The sequence below is a fragment of the Hypanus sabinus genome, chromosome 1 (genome assembly GCF_030144855.1).
Source record: "Hypanus sabinus isolate sHypSab1 chromosome 1, sHypSab1.hap1, whole genome shotgun sequence".
NCBI classification, from domain to species: Eukaryota; Metazoa; Chordata; class Chondrichthyes; order Myliobatiformes; family Dasyatidae; genus Hypanus; species Hypanus sabinus.
In genome coordinates, this window is record NC_082706.1 from 79,878,531 (window position 1) to 79,899,162 (window position 20,632).

The following is a 20,632-nucleotide window of genomic DNA, read 5'->3' on the forward strand; positions in this document are numbered from 1 at the left end:
ATGTTAATAGCAAATATAGATTAGTTAGAAGGACTTGGGATCCAAAATCTTTAGAAACCAAAAGCAGGTTGATGTTCAGCCTTGCTGTCTGAGTTAGAAAGGTCTGGGCTCAACCGAAATTCCAGAGATTTAAGAGCAACAATCTAAGCACAAACGATCCGCTTCCTTGCAGCATTTTCTGTAAAATCCTACCTAAGCACTTGTTCATCCAATGCAATATCACCAGAGCCTATAGATTTGGTTCTGCTACTTTTGGAGCCTGTAACCTACATTCTGGCAGTGTGATTTCAGGCTGATCGGGTGCTTGGCTGTCTCTGAAAGAGTTCCATGAGGCTGTGGTTAAAGCACGTGACCTGGTGGCCAGGAAGCCAGGAGACAAGGCTCGGACCTATGATCAACTCCATCTCTCACTGATCTCGCTGATTAAAGCAATGAGGAAGATTGAAATCATCAAAGTGGTTGCGGAGGACAAGCGAGCGTTCAGTGTTATCTACCAACTTCTTTCTCACTGCTGCCGGAGAAGGTGTCTGCATGCAGTAGTCTCGCACCCTCTCTTGCTCACTGTTGCTGAGGTAAGGTCCTTGTGTTGGAGTGATCACTCTCTAACTCAATGCTGTAGGCAGAGGAAGGTTGAATTGACACAGATTGTAGATTTGGACTGTAATTCAGGTTTATGGTCTAGTTTCTAGTTCTAGTTCTGATTGCTGTATTTTGTTCCTACTTTGGGGCAATTTTTGAATCAGTGTGGCCTGCAGATAATGAACACTGAGCGAAATACACCTTTTGTTTCACAAGCAAGAGTGAATCTGCAGATGCGATAAATCCAAGTAACACGCACAAAATGCTGAAGGAACTCAGCAGGCCAGGCAGCAGCTATGGAAAATGTACAGTCGACGTTTCAGGCCGAGACTCTTCAGCTGGACTGAAAGGTCCTCAGCCCGAAATGTTGACTCTACTTTTTTTCCATAGATGCTGACTGGCCTGCTGAGTTCCTCCACATTTTGTGTGTGTTACACATTTTGATTTTGTGTTTTATATTCTGTGTCTTTGCTCGTTTTTTGTTGCGTGATCTTTTTTGCATGTGGAGGGAAGGTGGGTTTGAAGCTGGATTTTTTTTGAATGGGTTGGTTCCACGGTTTTCTTTGTTTTCTGGCTGCCTGTGGGAAGAATCTCAGGGTTGTAAACTGCATACGTACTTTGATAATAAATGTTCTTTGAATCTTGATATAATGATAGGTCTCAGCAGCCAAAACAAAAAAAAAACATTAAAGATGAACACCAAACAAAAACAAAATAACAAGATATTCTAAAATTACATATTAACTGGAAAATTGAGTATGTACTTTCTTTAAGAAAAGCGGCTGATCAGATGGGGCTCAGGAATGCAATCAGTCACCGCTCTGCAGATATTTTCATTTTCATTCTTTCCAAATGCAACAAGAGAGAAAAAAAATCCTCCAACTCAGCCCTCTCCTGTTTCAACTCAGCTATTTCATGTCATGTATTCAACACAGCATTACTTCTGCTGTGGATAATATCAAACCTTCACAGATTAACCATTAGGTTACATTATTTGGCTAGTCCACTTGCAAGGCAACCCAATACTTTGTCTTCATCCAAAATAAATCACTTTAAATTAAGTTAGGATTTGGAGCAGCTCATTGTAAAATGACAGATATATTATTTCATTTAGAGCTTCTTATTAACTTAATTCAGATGGCAAATAATGCATTTGAACCTCTTGTTATGGATTTCTTACATTTTCTTTTCAATCACAGCAAACACAGAGGCCTGTAAAGGAGTACAGCAAATACTGTTAATTGCCATAGACATGACGCATGAAGTGGTCAGGGAAGAGGATTTTGAAGAAGTTTTGTTTACTCTGAAAGTATGAAGTATTACACGTATGATTATCAATCAAAATGCTTGTTCTGGTTAACTAATCAATAGTTATGAAGTTATGAAGTTCTACTATTCTATTCATAATAAAGGCCCACTTCAGTAATATCCTTTGTCACTTAGTCACACTGTCACTCATGAACTTCTATAGATGTACCACGGAGAGCAACACTGTCTGGTTCAGAGGGTTGGAGGGGTGGTGACACTGCAGAGGATTCAAATAAGCTGCAGAAGTTGTAAACACAGTCAGCTCCATCATGGGCACCAGGCTCCCAAGCATCCTGGGCATTTTCAAGAGGCAATGCTTCAAAAAGGCAGCATCCATTACTATGGACCTCATTACCCAGGCCATGCCCTCTTCTCATTGTTGCCATCAGGAAGGAGGTACAGGAGCCTGAAGGTGCACACTTAACAATTCAGGAACAGCTTCGTTCTCCCTGCCATCCAATTTCTGAATGGACATAGAACCCATGAACACTACCTCACTACAGTACTGTTTTTGCACTACCTATTGAATTTTTCATATACAAAATATATTGCAATGTACTGCTGCCGCATAACAACAAATTTCATAACATATGCTGGTGATATTACATCTGATTCTGTTCCTTTATTATTCCAACAATCAGCACAAAATGCATCACATTTATTCATTGTCTACTTTGGTTTTATGTTCAGTCTATAACCCAAGCAACATATTAGGTTGTTTCTCTTAGTTATCACACATGAACATAAAATTAGAAGACCATTTGGTGCCTTAAGCCCTGCTCTGCCACTGAATAAGATGATGGCTGATAAAATTGCTCAATAATTGCAATCCACAGTGAAGCTGGCTTTTCCCAAAAGACAAATCTTTCATCCTTTTGATACAACTTTAAGCAGTTCAAGCACGAGAAAGTGAAAAAATCTGATATCCAAAGCAGGCTTGCATCCCCCTCCTCACTAAACTGAAAGCACACTATTTGACAAGTATCTATTATCTCCAGCTAAATTTATTTAGAGAGATAAAGCACGGTAACAAGCCCTTCCTGCCCAACGAGCCTGCACTGCCCAGTTACATCCATGTGAACAACTAACCCACTAACCTGTACGTCCTCGGGAAACCGGAGCACATGGAGGAAACCCACGCAGTCAGAGGGAGAACGTACAGTACAAACTCCTTACAGACGGTGGTGGGACTTGGACCCAGGTCTCTGGTGTTGTAATAGCATTATGTTAACTGCTACGTTAACGTACCACCACTTCAGACCAAAAGACATAGAGGCAAATCCAGGCCACTCAGCCCATCTTTGCCATTTCACCATCGTTGATCATTTCTCCTGCTTTCTCTCCATAACCTTTCATGCCCTGACTAATCAAGATCCTGTCAACCTTCACCTTAAATGCATCCAGTGACCAGTCCTCACAGCTGCCTCTGGCAATGAATTCCACTGACTCACCACCCTCTGACTAAAGAAATTCCTTCTCATCTCTGATGTAAATAGGTGTTCCTCAATTTAGAGGTTGTGCCCTCTGGTCCAAGTCTCCTCCAACAAAGCAGTCACATCCACTCTATCTAGGCCTTTCAACATTTGATAGGTTTCAATGAGATTGCCCCACATTCTTTTAAATTCTGGTGAGCACAGGCCAAAAGCCTTCAATCACTGCTTATATCATAAACCTTTCATTCCCGAAATCATTCTCATGAACATCCTTTGAACCCTCTCCAGTGTCAGCATATGTTTTTTTCTTAAATGAGGGGCCTAAACCTGCTGACAATACTCTGAGGCCTCACTAGTGCCTTATAAAGCCTCAACATTACATCCTTGTTTTTATATTCAAGTCCTCTTGAAATGAATGCTAACATTGCATTCACTTTCCTCACCACTGAGCCAATCTGTAAATTAACCTTTAGAGAACCCTGCATGTGGCCTCCCTAGTAGTTTATACTTTTATTCCTTCTTTCAAAGTGAATGACAATACACATCCTGACCCTGTATTCCACCTGTCATGTCTTTGCCCATTCTTCCAATCTGTCTGATCTCCCGCAGCTATTTCTGCTTCTTCAACACTACCTGCCCCTCCACCTACCTTTGTATCACCTGAAAACCTGGCCACAAGGTCATCTATTCATTATCTAAATCACTGGCATACAATGTAAAAAGAAGCTGTCCCAACACAACTAGTGGAACACCATTAGTCACCAGCAGCCAATTTGAAAAGGATCCTTTTATTCCCACTCTTTGCTTGCTGCCAATCAGCCGATGCTCTATGAATGCTGGTACCTTTCCAGTAATACTGTAGGCTCTTAACTTGTTTAGCAGCCTCCTGTGCTGCAACTTGTCAAAGGACTTCTGAAAATACAAGTACACAACATCCACTGACTCTGATATTTTTTTCAAGGAACTTCAACGAATTTGCCAGGCAAGAATTTCCCTCAAGGATTCCATGATGTCTTCTTGACCTATTTTGACATGTGCCTCCAAGTACCCTGAAAACACATCCTTAACAATCGACTTCAACAGCTTTCCAAGCACTGACATCAGGCTAACTGGCTGTAATTCCCTTTCTTCCATCTCCCTCTCTTCTTGAAGAGTAGAGTGATATTTGCAGTTTTTCCTGTCTCCAAAATTACGCCAGACTCTCTTTATTACTGAGAGGTCATTACTAATGCCTCCACCACCACTTCAGCTACTTCTTTTAGAACCTTAGGGTATAGTCCAACAGGCCCAGGAGTCTTATCTACCTTCAAATTTTTCAGTTTGCAAGCACCATCTCCCTAGTAATAGCAACTACACTCGCTTCTACCCCCAACACTCCCATACTTCCAGCATACTACTAGTGACTTCCATAGTGAAGACTGATGCAAAATATTTATTCAGTTCATCCGCTATTTCCTGGTCCTCCATTACTATCTCTCCAATGTCATTTTCCAGTTGTCTAATATATACTCGCACCTCCCTCTTATTCTTTATATATCTGAATAAAAATTGGTATCATTTTGATATAATTGGCCAGCTTTGTATTTCATCTTTTCCCCCTTATGGTTGTTTTAATTGCCTTTTGTGAGTTTAAAAAAAATTCCCAATCCTCTAACTTGCTCCTAATTTTTGATCCAATACATGCCCTTTTGTTGGCTTTGACTTTTCTTGTCAGCCGCAGTTACATCATCCTGCCTTTAGAATACTTCCTCTTCTTTAGGATGAATCTCTCCCGTGCCTTCCGAATGACTCTCAGAAACTCCAGCCATTACTGCTCTGCCATCATCGGTGCTAGTATGCCCTTCCAATCAACCTTTCTAGCTCTACTCTCAGGCCTCTGTAATTCTTTTCACTCCACTGTAATACTTCTACTTTAGGTTCTCCCTCTCAAACTGTAGGGTGAATTCTACCATAATATGATCACTGTTTCCTAAGGGTTCCATTACCTTAAGCTCCCTAATCATATCTGGTTCATTAAACAACACCAAATCCAGAATTGCTGATCCCCTAGTGGGCTCAACCACAAGTTGCTCCAAAAAGCCATCTTGGAGTTTGTTACATATTTAGATATAAACATATACATTTTAATAATATACATAGTATTGTTATATATTTTGAAGATAATATTCACAGTTTAATGCCATAGGTCTCTTCAATCAAGACTCTTGGTTAAATATCTTGCCAATGATGATAATATGGCCCAGGGATTCCAATAAATTTGGTCTTTGAGTGCCTTCAAATCTAAGTATATATCAACGACCAATGTGATCCTTTACTTACATATGTATGAATAAATAGGATACTTATAACAAATTTGCACTGTATAATGAACAGTAAGAAGGAAGACACTCTATATATAACATATTAAAAGCAGAAGACTTATTTTTTTAGAGGTCTAAGTTCACTTTTTCTATAAAGTAATTTCCTAAAGCCAGTCAAATGTAAGGTAAGGAAAACTCCCTCACTCATTACACTTTTATTAGCTTGAGCAAGGAAACACTTGGATCATTCCAGTAAGGCAATAGATAGAATCCTTAAGAGGTAACAGTCAAATCACAAAGTATTATCAGAATAAAATAATAAATTCTCTGTTGTAATTGACTTGCAGGTCAGGTTGCCTCTCAAATGTGTTACTATTAGCTATATTTCAGCTTTCCCCGGTATCATTCCCACTCTGGCCTCAATAAAATTAATCGTGAGCAATGGAACTCGATGGACCACATCCTGCACCACCATGGACCTGTCTCTATTGTGGTTTAATGTCCTAATATCTTATTTTGCAGTTTTGTTCTCTTCATTGCCGTGTTTAATTTATGTACAAGTTATATTTTGTCTAGGCTTACAGTATATGCCTGTAATGTTGCTGTGAACAAGCTTTTTTATTGTATCTGTATCTCACTACAGTTGTCCACATGACAATAAATTCAATTAGACTTAAAATATATCAAAAAAAGAATTGCAATAGGTCCTTCTCTCAAGTTGAAGTGGTATGCAATTATCATGATCTTGACAAATGTTTTATATGTGCATAATTAGTTAACTGTTCCGTGTTTTAATTCTATAATCAACAGCTAAATTTATTTTAATAACAATTCCCTTATTAAAAATAGATAAATCATCTTTCACATTAAAGAAGTCAAAGTCAAAAGACATGATGAAAAGTATTTTGCTCAACTGAAAGGTCAATATTAATAAGGTTTCTCTGTCTACAGATGCTGCTTGACTGGCTGAGCATTTCCATATATTTGTGACATATTCCAGATTTCCAACAGCTAAAGGAGTTTTCTTTTTCAGTTTTAAACGATGCTACTGTAAAGTCTGGGGAAGGAAGTTTTCATTAATGGAGGTCACCATTAGCCAGTATTTTCAACTTCCCGTTAACAAATCACTTACACTCTGGGAATGAATTAGTTCAAATTAGCAACAGGACCAATTTCAAGGCTGGACTATTTTCTTCAATGCAATTCCATGATATGAAAACATGGATAAGTGAGCTGGAACGGGATCAGATTCTCTCTCAGCAATATACTCTTGAGAGGGTTAGAATTTTCCTTGCAGAATTATTATTTGTATCTTTTGATAATTTTAGAAAGGATAGAACTGGGAGGATTTTGTGCTGAACTTATATTCCAGTAAAGAGAAATCAATGAATAATACTATTAAATTGGTTAGATAACCATTGCAAATCCATTAGGTACTGCAGAGCCATAGCTAAGTTCATCTGGAAATGGTCAGAATTATCCGTTATTTTTCAAATACCTATAAATGGACATAAAATTTACATTGTCCACACGACTGTGGAATAAAATCCTCCATGAACTGGTAGAGCTGAATGGCCTGCCTCCCTTTTGTATCTAATTCTTCGATCTGATTATTCAGTAATCTGTTCCTTTCTGCATTAATAGTTTCAATTGAATGCGTAATCAGTTAACATTTTTATAGAAAGAATAGAGAACAATCTCAGAATATTTGCTAACCGTAAGTTTTTATACAGCTACTAAATGCATAGCATTTATTACCTTGTACTAAAGATATATATTTAACCATTAGATATAGAAGCAGAATTAGTCCACTTGGCCCATCGAGTCTGCTCTGCCATTCTATCACGGCTGATTTATTATACCTCTCAACCTCATTCTCCTGCCTTCTCCCCATGACCTTTGACACCCTGATTAACCAAGAACTTATCAGAATTTGCTTTAAATATACTCAATGATTTTACATCCACAGCTGTGTATGGCAATAAATTCCACAAACTCACCTTCCTCTGGCTAAGGAAATCCCTTCTCAGCTCAGTTCAAATGGACATCCCTCTATTCTGAAGCTGTTCCTTCTGGTCCTGGACTCACCCACTATCGAAAACATTCTCTCCACATCCACACTCTCTCAGCATTTCAAATAGGTTTCAATGAGATCCCCACTCATTCTTCTAAACTCCAGCGAGTACAGGCCCAGAGCAATCAAACGCTCCTCATACGGTAACACTTTCATTCCTGAAAACATTCTTGTGAATACCCTCTGGACCATCTCTAATTTCACACAAAACCCAGTTTTGGGGCCCAAAACTGTTCACAATACTCAAGTATTGAAATACTTCACAAGTGCAGTCAGACTAATGCCTTATAAAGCCTCAGGACCACATTGTTGCTCTTATATTCGAGTATTTTCAAAATGAATGCTAACATTTCATTTGCCCTCCTTACTACCGTCTCAATCTGCAAGTTAACCTTTTGGGAATCCACCACAAGGACTCCCAAGTCCCTTTGCACCTCTGACTTTAGAATTTTCTTCCTGATTAGAAAATTGTCTATGCCATTATTCCTTCAAACAAAGTGCATGACAATACATTTCCCTATACTATATTCTATCTGCCACTTCTTTGCCCATTCTCCATATCTGTCCATTCCTTCTTCAGACTCCCTGCTTCCTCAACACTACCTGCCCCTCCACCTATCTTTGCATTGTCTGTAAACTTATTCATAAACAGTCAACCAGAATAGGCCCCCTTTGTTCTGACTCTTTACCTCCTGCCAATCAGCCAATCTTCTGTCTATGCTAGTATCTTTCCTGTAAAAACATAGGCTTTTTGTTAAGCAGCCTCCTGTGTGGCATCTTATCAAAGATCTTCTCAAAATATGAATAAACAACATCCACTGACTCTTCTTTGTCTATCCTGCTTGTTATTTCCTCAAAGAATTCCTGCTGCTCTGCCATTAGCCCTGCTAGTGTTCCCTTCCAATCAACTTTGGCCATCCATTATCTCATGCCTCTGTTATTCCCTTTACTGCGCTCTGTAACTGCATATATGCACACACAGAACAAGGTCATTTTATATATAATGCATGTGTGTGTAGATAGATAAATAGATATTCTATATATAGAATAAGATTGTCATATATAATAAATCTCTATACCTCTATATATAGGTTTATTAAAATAAATATTTTCAATGAATGAGGTGTAAAAGAAGATAGATTATGATTTTGTTATGTGAATATCTTGACATCCAGCTTCTACAATGCTTAGCTTCATAGAGTTTGAAAATAATGAGAATCAAAACAGCTAGTGAAAGTTGATCTAACTGTAAAATAGAAACTAAAGAAATGGACATAAAATTTAAATTGTCCACAAGACTGAAGGATAAAATCATCATGTTTTCCTATATGTTCTTATATACAGTATGTTTTTATATATGAATCTATATGTTATTTTGTGCTTGGAAATTCACCCTGAAATGACGTAGTGAAGGTGAGCTGTGGTGCAGTGATTCTGGAATGTAGAGGTTTGATCTTCTTACACAAGTGATGTGTAAAGCCTTCTGTTGTGACAGGAACACTTTGTGATGGTTACTGCTTCAAGTAGCAGGGCTGATTTGTGTCCACATTGCTTTGAATGATGGATTTGTAAAGGAGTGGTTACCATGCAAACCAACAGTGTTTGGAAGGAGCTCCACAAATGGTAGTGCCTGCATTCAAAAATTCACTTTCTAAAGTAATAAACAACAGGAATGACAACTTATCTATCTTGAGAGGTTTCCTGCACAAAGAATAATTGTTTAATGATTTCAACATAGCATGATAAAATTATACAATCATGGATAAATTCTTATACAAGTATACTGGACTCTATATGCATTAGTTATTATTCTACTTTTTAAGAACAAACAGCATTTAATATAAAATGGATGTAGCTGTAGATTTCCATTTCTTTCCACCCACATCATTCTCTCAAGCATAATTTCAATTTTATTTCCTTACCACTGAAAGACTATTGTCAAGCCCACAGTGAGATATCACCACAGGTTCACAAGTTAGTTCTTTGACTGCCCTAACAATGAGCAGGTTGAAAGCCTGAGTAATGGGGTTCTGGAGCATAGGACTAATCCACTAGAAGCATAGCCAAATACAGAACAGCAAATAAATCGAAAATTCACAAGAGAGAACAACTGAGATGATTTAGAAATAAGTGTTGTGGAGTTGAAGGAGATGGGGAGGGAAAAGACCGTGCAAAAATAAAAGGCATTGCAAACTGCTGACCTGTTTGGTCAAACTTAGTCATATGCTTAATCAAAGATGCATTTTTCATAGCAAGTTTGATTGCTATGTAAAAGGCATCTTTGGTTAAGCATATAACTAAGTTTGCCCTGAAAAGAACTGGAAAGGCTAAATGAGAATGTCAGCAGCATGGTGTATGGACTATTCTATGAAGCTGGAAAAAAAGATTGATCTTGCTGGAGCTGACCAGTCCCGTGGGAGGAGCGCTGGAGGAGGCTCATGACAGGAAGCTTACCAGATACAAGGAACTGGTCAGCGACTGCTGGAGGCAAGGATGAAAGGCAAACTGCATGCCTGTGGAAGGGAGCTACCAGGGTGTCATTGGATAGTCTCTTCAAGATGGCTCTGGATGAAGAGAACAAGTCCATGGGGATCCTCAGCACATGCTACCTGAACAGAACTTGTGGCTTGGTCAACCATGTCTGGTTCACCTGGATGAGGGTGTCTGGAGTAGAAAGACCTAAGACACTCGATGGCCACAGGATACATCACTGATGATGTGTTCACAGCAGTGTGAGATATATTCTTCAAATCCTGGTCATGAAGAGATTTTTTCTGGGAATACTTAACATCAGTTCAAATTAGTCATGAGGATCTATTCCACTTTGAATCAGTGATTTAGAAATAGGATATCTTCACCAGGGAAGCGAGCTTAAAGATGGGTAGAAAACAACAGCTTTGGTTTTTTTTTGTACTCAACTTAAGGATTTTTTTGCTGACCAGCACTAGGTGTTGAAAAGGGTTCAATAAAAAAGTGCATTGGGAGGACTGAGAGGTTGAGGGAAGCTCGCTTGTAGTCTGTACACAAAGAGATTGATATTGGGAATTGTAATGAAGTGCAGAAAAGTGGGATTCCATGTTCTTTCGAATTAGTGCTTTATTAATAAAACAGGCTTGAAATAAGAAAGTCAGACTTGAAGCTCCCAGTGCACCTTGCTTATTTCTGATATCATCAGCAGTCAATATATTACATACAGAAAGCATTGCCTAAATAGAATGTAAAATATTGATATACATTAATGTATGCCAATATTTCAAAGTTTTGAATTATCTTATACAGCCTACAGTACCTGTGGTCTAAGGCCAAGTTCACAGATGTGACTGGTTCTTTACTTCACAGTTTATAATAACTGATTTCAAATTTATGCATAGTATTAAAATTCTTTTCATAATGAGAGCTACCTCTCAAATAATTCTGTAAGTCCTTAAAAAGTAAGAAGAGTGCTTTAAAAAAAATGACATACATACTTATTGCTTAATAAACAATATTTATTGTTCTACTTATTCCTCTCCTAAAGGGATGATATAATTCAGGTACTTCAGTGTTTCAGCCATTTTAGTGCATGTTGGCAGACAGTTCAATCATCAGACATGAAAACTCATTTGATATAACTACACTTCCAGCTGGATATTAGTTCAGTGCCTATTACTGGCCTAGCTGAGAACAGCTAATTCCACGTAAACTTGTGATCAGAACCGGGTCTTCCTGGTCTAATAACTCGGCAGTTCATTACTTAAAACTGTATTACATTCTACACATCACTTTGACAGGAAAATATCTTTAAGAGTAACAAAATTAATACCATTTCAGATAAACTGGGGAAATATACAACAATTTTAACACATATGTAAAATGCAGGATTGCCTTTACCATTTTCCTCTTGTACCATACAAACGGTTAGAAAATCAAATTCAATTTGAAGCAAACCCTACACTTATGATAGCTATCAATTAATTTCTCCTAATGCTAAGAATTTCACATAATGTAAATTAGATTAAAATGCCATATATAATGTATCTTTTAAAAATCATTTAAAATTATTAAACAATCCAACAGTTACACTTGACTTTAAAACATATTGGGGACTAGCCAAATTCAGGTCACAATAAATTTTGAATTTTTTAGATCCTGCAGATTTTTCGAAGTATATTTCTGCATAGTTATATACATAACACATCTATTTTATGAGAAATTACCTTGAACTTATTAGAAAAGTAAGTTTCTAACTTTTAAGTCATCCTCATTGAAAACATAGTGATGTGATGCCTGGACACCAGCCATAACAGTGATACTTTTCCCGAGTATCTTTTCAGAATCTATACGGTCTCATTAAGCTACTAGATTGGGAGACATTACCAATGAGCCAAATAAACTTCATGCATCTCATTTTTCAGCAGCAGTTACAGGATAAAGATCAGTAAACACAACCATGAGTGAATTCTCAAACTGGACCCTAATACTAGTTGTATTTCTTTATTAACTTCGCACAGAGCAGGATCAAAATTCTGAACATCATTATCCAAATAACTGAATGGTATTAGCTTTAATTAAACTAAGAACTTCAAGCAACTTACTTACATAACCTAAATTAAAATCAGATAAATTATTTACCGCAGTAGAAATGAATAAATGTCTGTGAATGCTTACCTTTCTCACTGACACTTTCACTCTCAATTTCTACATCATCACAGCTGGTATATTCTGGAGTAGATGCAAGCTCTTCCTCCGAGCTGCTCAACGAGACCTGTCGCATTTTACCTCCTTTCTTTGTTTTATGTGGCTTTGGTGGTGGTGGCCTCACTGATTCCGACTGATCTGAGCTGAGTGAGTCATTTCGCAGCATGGTTTCCATCTTTTCCCGTTTTGTTTTCTTAACCGCAGAACTTGGATCCAAGTGCTGCTGTTTCCGCATTGAATCAGAATGACGACCGTCACTCCTATCAAATGGAATGGGGCTTCGCCTGGGTGTCGGTGGACTGTGATTTGGGGTCCTTTGCCAGCTAGAACTAGGCCCTTGAAGGTCTTGAGTTCTCTCCATTGAGTAAGAACGCTGACTTTGCACAGGGACCCTGCGATCACATGCAGAACGTTGTCGTGACTGCCTTTCCATTCTATGCTTTGAAATTTGTACATCATCCATCTCTGTGTATGCCAAAGAAACATCACTGTGTCTTCGTTCATGACGTATACGAGACATCTCGGCATGCATTCGCATTTGCTCCTCGTACGGTTGTGGTTTGACGGGATAACGTGCCAAATTTGGATCACTACGATAACGAGTTTGATACTCTTCCTCTCGTCTCTGTCGCTCATATTCATCTCTACTTTGTGTATCAATATCCTCATCTACTAAATCTCGCAACTCTTGAGACCGCCTTAGACTTCTGCGTGTGGAGTCCCTGCTTTCTCTGTACTCAATGTGTTCAGAGTCATCGTAAGCCCACGAGCCCCGCAACGATCGCTTGTCACGGTCTGCATATTCTGTCGGCGATCTCTGCATTGCACTTTCCAAAAGAGCATACTGCGATGGATCTGCTCTGTCGTCCTTTTGGTGGTATTTCCGATTGTGTTCCCTGGATGTTGATGGGCTCCTTTTCCTGGATGGAAATAAATATAAATTCAGTCAGAGGCACTTTGCATGCAGCAAAGTGGTAAATTAAACCATCAATACCTTGCTGCACATACAGACTGAAAATTGTGAAAGACAGTTAAGCATTAATTATGACTATCATAAGTGCAAAATATTAAAGCATTTTGCTTACTATTCATTCTAAATTTAACTGCGAAACAAAGCCTGGTATCAAAGCACGTCAACATCAAATCACTTTACAACTCATCACAAATATTGCTCTCAAACAGAAATTTCAGGCCCATGAAACATCATAGCTTTATTCACACATTTTAAGATTACATCCTCACCCCCCCCCCACACACTTTTTATTAAACATCTTCCTCGGTTTACCTTTCCGTTTGCCATTGCACATCTGGGAGATAGAGGAAATTATATCCAGAAGAATGCATCAAATCCAAGCTGGCAAGCACTTTTCCTTAATCTCCCCAAGCTCAGCAAAATTACATTCAAAAGCTTCCAATAATTGCAGCCTTGCTGAGCTTTGCACACAGAATTATTCTCTCCATATATTGTGATTTCATCCACAGTAGCAAATCAGAATCTGCACCGCCATCTCAAAGCAAGAAAGTAGGACATCAGCCCACCAACCTAACTTTGATATGTGGTGACATACAGTGGGAGGAGTGAGGAGTTTTACAGTTTAATGTCGTTATCATGTGCTGTATATAGCTGGAGGTCAAGTAAGATTTTACTCTCCAAGGAAGATTATGGTACTTAGCTGATTACCGACGGACAGTTATGCTTGTAAATTGCAGGATTGCCTTTACCATTTTCCTCTGTACCACAGAAATGATTATTTCACTCAGAAATTCACATAAAATTAGAAGCAAGCTCTACATATATGATAATTATCAATTAACTTTTTCTCATAATTCTTGGAATTCTGCATAATAGAAATTATATTAAAAGGCCATATAGAATGTGATTATTAAAAATTCATTTCAAATCATTTAAAAGAACAACACATAAACAATCTAGCAATTATCCTTGACCTTGTACTATATAGGGGACTATCCAAATTCTGGTCACAAATACTGAATTTTTTAGATTCCGCAGAGGCCTCGAAGTATATTTCCGTATAGTTATTTTAAATCCAGAGTACCAATTTATACATTTCCTTTAATTTATTGCTGAACAAAAACAAATCACACAGGAAATGTGCTTTATCATTGCATATGGCTGAACAGTCAATTATCTAGAACTTTCTGTCATACTTGGAATTTAGCCAGTTTTGGAAGTCATTTCAGTTTAGTCACTGCCATTACTCCAAGCACGTATGACAAAAGGTTGCTGCCTCTGATGGACCAAGATTTAACTGCTGATGTGAAGGATTTGAACAGACAATAAAGTGAAAACAAGTAAGTGTTCCCTTATCACTGGAATGACAATCAAAGGATCGGGAAAGCCATTTCTCCGTAAGTTAAATAGAATAAAGCCCAAAAATATCATAGCTGAAGTTCTAAATTTTGCTTTAAACTATATAATCATATCATTTGGATCTGGCAATGCTAATACAGCTCTCATAATATTTTAGTATTTCAAGATGTTAAATATTTGACAAAGAAGCATTGCTTTCTTTTCATTTTCAAGCATTTTAATGGTATGTTGGAATAACCTGGTCAATTTTAACAACATAAGATGAAATGAGATAAGGTTGAACTGGAATATTGGAACTTATTATTAAGAGTAGACCCTTCAGTCTGGTCTATGACCAAACCTCACAAATCCTTTTATACCCACTCTCTTAATGTATTTAATGGACAAAGATAAATCAAACTCAGATTTGAAATCAGCAGTTGACTTATCATTAATTGATGTTTGCAGTAGTCTGTTCCAAGCTTGACTCTGAAAGTACAACCTAACTAGTCCCAGAGTGCTTAACCAGTTTATTTCATCTACCTTATTTGTTCCACATAATACTTTTAAAAAATCAGCTTACATTCAAGGGATATGATTTTAAAATCTATGCCCATTGTTTAATGACTGGAATCCAGATAAAATTCTGGTAAAGCAATGTTGCCCTCCTGCAAAGCACATTGATTACACATCCTAAGGTATAATAATAAGAATTGCTGGGCTTTGTAAACTGATTGGGCTACATTTGAAGTACTATTAGGAGATTATACTTACTTGTAAACCTTGAACACAAAGGCCAACAGTCCATGATCTTTTTGATTACTGTCTGTATCCGGCAGTGAGGACCACAACCTTGCCATAGGGTTTGGAGGCTTGCGTGCCTCAATGACCCAGAGAGCTACGTTGGCTGGAGTCAGGACTTTATGTTGTGGCTCTTGGTAGGGTCACCCATGTCAAACAGGTCAAAGGGTAGAGGCCAGTCTAACAGTGGTCCACCAGTCCTCCAGGTTCAGGCAGGGCTAACAACCCTGACTGGTAAAACAAAATTATTATGGAAACAGCAATGAAGAATCCTTCTCCAACTCAGTGCGATGGTATTCCTGAGTCTCCACTTGGGACTTGCATGTCTGACAGTAGTGAAAACCAAGAAGAAGCTACTAATATGATAAAAGGAAGCCCTGAGAGATGGAGGACCTTACTGCTGCCCTAATTGCCAGCGGTATAATGGGCAGTAAGTAATTCAGTGACATAAAATGATCTATCTCTCTGAATCAGTTTCACACCACTTAGAGACTATTCCATTCTAAACCCCTTTAGCTCAAAGTAGATGCACTAAAATCCATATCCATCCTCCATTGCCTTAGCCAGGCAATAACAATATCCAACAACAGAAAATCACCTCCTGACATTCTATGGCATTATCATCATTGAATCCCGAACTATAAATACTCTGTGCATTGCTATTGACTAGTAACGGAACTGAAGTAGACAGATGCAGCTACAAGAGCAGGTCAGAAGCCAGAGATCCTGCAGCGAGTAACTCACCTCCAAACTCTGCAAAGCCTGTCTATCATCTACAGGGCTCAAGCCAGCAGTGTGATAGAATACTCTCCACTTATCCACATGAGGGTAGCCATAAAAACAATCTAGAAGTTCAATATAGTAAGAACTCAGCAGGCTGTTTGATTGACAGCCCATCAACTTCACCACCAACGCAGAGTAGCAGCAATTTGCATCATCCTCGGTATACAAACCAGTAATTCCCCACGGCTCCTTTGACAGCAGCTTCCAAATCCATGACATCTACCAGCTGGAAGGACAGCAAAAGAACGGAACACCCTTACTTCCTTAGGAGTCTGCAGTGATTCAGCATGAATCATACTCAGGTTTATTATCACCAGCATGTGACGTGAAATTTGTTAACTTAGCAGTAGCAGTTCAATGCAATACATACTCTAGCAGAGAGAGAGAGAGAGAGAGGGAGAGAGAGAGAGAGAGAGAGAGAGAGAGAGAGAGAGAGAGAGAGGGAGATGGAGAAAATAAATAAATAAATAAAATAAAAGATGATAATAAATAAACAAGTAAATCAATAACGTATATCGAATAGATTTTTTAAAATGTGCAAAAACTGAAATACTGTATATTTTAAAAAGTGAGGTAGTGTCCAAAGCTTCAATGTCCATTTAGGAATCGGATGGCAGAGAGGAAGAAGCTGTTCCTGAATTACTGAGTGAGTGCCTTCAGGCTTCTGTACCTCCTACCTGATGGTAACAGTGAGAAAAGGGCATGCCCTGGGTGCTGGGTGTCCTTAATAATGGACGCTGCCTTTCTGAGACACTGCTCCCTGAAGATGTCCTAGGTATTTTGTAGGCTAGTACCCAGGATGGAGCTGACTAGATTTACAACCCTCTTCAGCTTCTTTCGGTCCTGTGCAGTAGCCCCTCCATACAAGACAGTGATGCAGCCTGTCAGAATGCTCTCCATGGTACAACTATAGAAGTTTTGAGTGTATTTGTTGAAATGCTAAATCTCGTCAAACTCCTAATAAAGTATAGCTGCCGTCTTGCCTTCTTTATGACCACATCGATATGTTGGGACCAGGTTAGATCCTCAGAGATCTTGACACCGAGGAACTTGAAGCTGCTCACTCCCTCCACTTCTGATCCCTCTATGACAAACTTATATAGATGTATAGCAGATAGTGTATTGACTGACTGCATCTGGGCCTGTTATGGAAACACCAATGTCTTTGAACAGTAAATCCTACAAAAGGTAATGGACTTGGCATAGTCATCATGGATAGAGCCCTCCCAGCCACTGAGCACATCTATGTGAAACACTGTCGTAGGAAAGCGGCATCCATCATCAGAGATCCTCACCACCTAGCCATGCTCTTTTCTAACTGCTGCCATCAGGTAGAAGGTATGAGAGCCTCTGGACTCGCACCACCAGGTTCAAGAACAACCTCTAACCTTCAATCATCAGGCTCTTGAACAATAGTGGATAGCTACACTCACTTGCCCTACCATTGAAGTGTTCCCAAAACCAAATGATCTCAATTTTAAGGACTCTTTATCTTGTGATGTTCTCGTTATTCACTGATCCTGTTATATATTGCCCCCTCCTAGCATGAACTATTCACCCCTAGTTACACAAATGACAAATACACCCACTCAGGGATGTCAGCGGTCCTCATCGCTTGCAAAGGACTTGCACACTCATATAGTTACTGAGTATTCCCACAGGAAAATAAACCTCATGATTGTTTATGGTGACATATATGTAGTGTGATGATAAAATTTACTTTGAACTTTGGTACACCACCATTTCGGAGTTGCCTTCCACAACATTTACCGTCCCTGTTTGGAATATATCACTGCCCCTTCACCACTGCTGGATGAAATTCCTGTAACTTTCTCCCTAACAGCATTATGAGTTTCTCTCACCTCAAACACTGCAGCAGTTCACCACCACTTTTGCAGGGGTAATTAGGGAATAACAATTAAATGCTGACTGCCTATGAAGCCCTTCAATGAATTTAAAAATGAACCATCAATATAACTCTGTGAATTAATACTCTGACCTACACTTTTGGAAATGCTGATCATTGATGTGTGCGTTTCAATCCCTTCATCTATAGAAACGACACACACAAAATTCTGGTGGAACTCAGCAGGTCAGGCAGCATCTATGGGAAAGAGTAAACAGCTGACATTTCGGGCCAAGACCCTTCTTCGGGACTGAGAAGTAAGGGGGAAGATGCCATAATAAAAAGGAGGCTAGCTGGAAGGTGAGAGGTGACGCCAGGTGCGTGGGAAAGGTCAAGGGCTGGAGAAGAAGGAAACTGATAGGAGAGGAGAGTGGACAGTAGGGGAAAGGGAAGGAGGACGGGACCCAGGGAGAAGTGGTAGGTAGGGAGACAGGGTAAAAGGCCATAGCGGAGAAGTGATGTTTTTGGAATTGGTTTATTATTGTTACTTGAACCGGGTATACATAAAAGAGCTCTAGTTTTGTATGCCATCCATACAGATCATTTCAAAAGATGTCTATTGAGGTAGTGCAAGGGAAAAATGGTAACAGTGATAGAGAAAATGTCATGTAAGGAAAAAATAAGATCAAAGGTCATGGGGGGGAATTGTGAGGTCAAGTGTTCCTTTCTAAGGCAGAAGAGAATTTTCAGAAAGTTGGGTGATTTTCCAATCCCTAATGCAGAGGCACAATGGCATTTCAAATGCAGACATAATCATGTATATGCTGTGGACACTGCTAAAAAGAAATATCCCGGTAGATATAAACTCCAAGATGAAAGGCAAGTATCTATCACCCCTAATCTGTGGGGATTACCTTGGTGCACAGCTGCGTATAGTTAAGAATGGCACAGTGTAGTACATTGCCTAAACACCAACGATGAATGATCAATTTTATCCACTGTACAGTTAGGAAATTGCTGTGTTGTATTGGTGTGACATGCAACCAAAAACAACATTCAATAACTATAAAGAATAAAAATTATACTAAAGTAAGATAGAAGTACAGATGTGTATAAAAAGTGGTTTAATGTGTTTACAGTGCATTAACTGAAGTAATATATGGGGGGGTGGGTGGCGTGGGCGTGGAAGGTGTGCTTCCTGAACAGATTTCCGACATTCTCTTCCTTGACAAAGAAGGGTGTGAGGGTGTGGGGCATTAGCGATGGTCTGTCTAATGAGGCACGTAGGGGAGGGGGGAGCAGTCTTTAAAGTTTGATCTCAGAGTCAAATCTGAAGTAGAATCTGTTCAACTGGTTTGAGAAGAGGAGTTCATTGGGGCAGGTGGGTGCCTTGTTTTTGTAGTTGATAATAGACTGCAGATCTTTTGAAACTTGCAGAAACCTGCCGTCCCGGTTTGACTGAATATTGGTGTGTGACGGCTCTGATTGCCTCCTCCAGCTTGCACAAGCACGGAAGTGAAGCAATCAATGGTACAACAACTCTGAGATTTGTGTTCTCCAGATAGCTACAAAACAAGGAAAGAACATGAAAGTCTTTCAGAGAGAAATATCGGTCCTGCCCCCTCCCCCGCACAAAAAAAGAATGGAATCATGATCATCAAACCCCAAAATCCCTCCCCCCACACAAAATGGAACATAAACATCGACCCCAAACCTACCTCCCCCGCTCCCTCACAGACTCCTCCGGCAGTGATCAAAAGGCAGGCATTTGATGTTGAACACTCACTCACCAACAATGTGCAACTAGTCAGCAATGTGGAAAATTCCTCAGCTATGTCCTAGTAAGAAGAAGCAGGACAAGTCCGATCTGGTTTACTACCAGACATCAGTTTAGCTTAACCAAGAACAAGGTGATAAAATGCTATTAAATGCCACTTATTCACCAACAACCAATGCATGAATGCTCAGATTAGGTTTTGTCAGAACAACTCGGCTCCAAATTACATCACCACCTTAGTCTAAAAATGTACCAAACAACTGAATTTGACTACTAGACAGCTTTTGACACGATCAGACATCAAAAGTTTCTGGTAAATATTAAACAAAGGGCACAGAAGGAGAACACTCCATTGACTGGAGGAAAAAAATCAAACAAAGGGGCTGTAGTTATTGAAGGTCATTCATCCCGATTCCAGAAGTTTGTGAGAACAGTATGCTATACCCAACCATCTTCAGACACCTCATCAATGACCTTCCTTCTATCAAAGGGTCAGAACTGAGTATGTTTGCCATAATGTTTAACTGCATCTGCCACTACAAGTAATGATGAAGCCCACAAATGCATGCACTGAGAGCTGAGCAATATTCAGGGAAGTAACATTTGTACCACAGAAGCCTGAAGCAGTGACTATTTCCAAAAAGTGAGACCATAGCTCACAATCCCTGATATTAAATGCCATTGTTCTACAGAACTCTCTAATCCAACTTGTATCTTTTGTTGTACAGTCTCCTACAAATAAC

General features: G+C 39.1%; 1 protein-coding gene across 13 annotated transcripts in view; it reads right to left on the reverse strand.

Moving 5' to 3' along the window:
* Positions 1-20,632, reverse strand: part of rims2a (regulating synaptic membrane exocytosis 2a) — a 1,025,605-nt gene that overhangs the window by 581,763 nt on the left and 423,210 nt on the right. For 12 of the 13 annotated variants that reach the window (XM_059971246.1, XM_059971261.1, XM_059971253.1 and 9 more), the window contains one exon: positions 12,342-13,291. In XM_059971246.1, coding sequence (XP_059827229.1) covers positions 12,342-13,291 — 950 coding nt within the window. Of the gene's footprint in view, positions 1-12,341; positions 13,292-17,280; positions 17,292-18,059; positions 18,076-20,632 lie in introns of all 13 variants that reach the window. The other variant, XM_059971230.1, reaches the window with a different exon arrangement.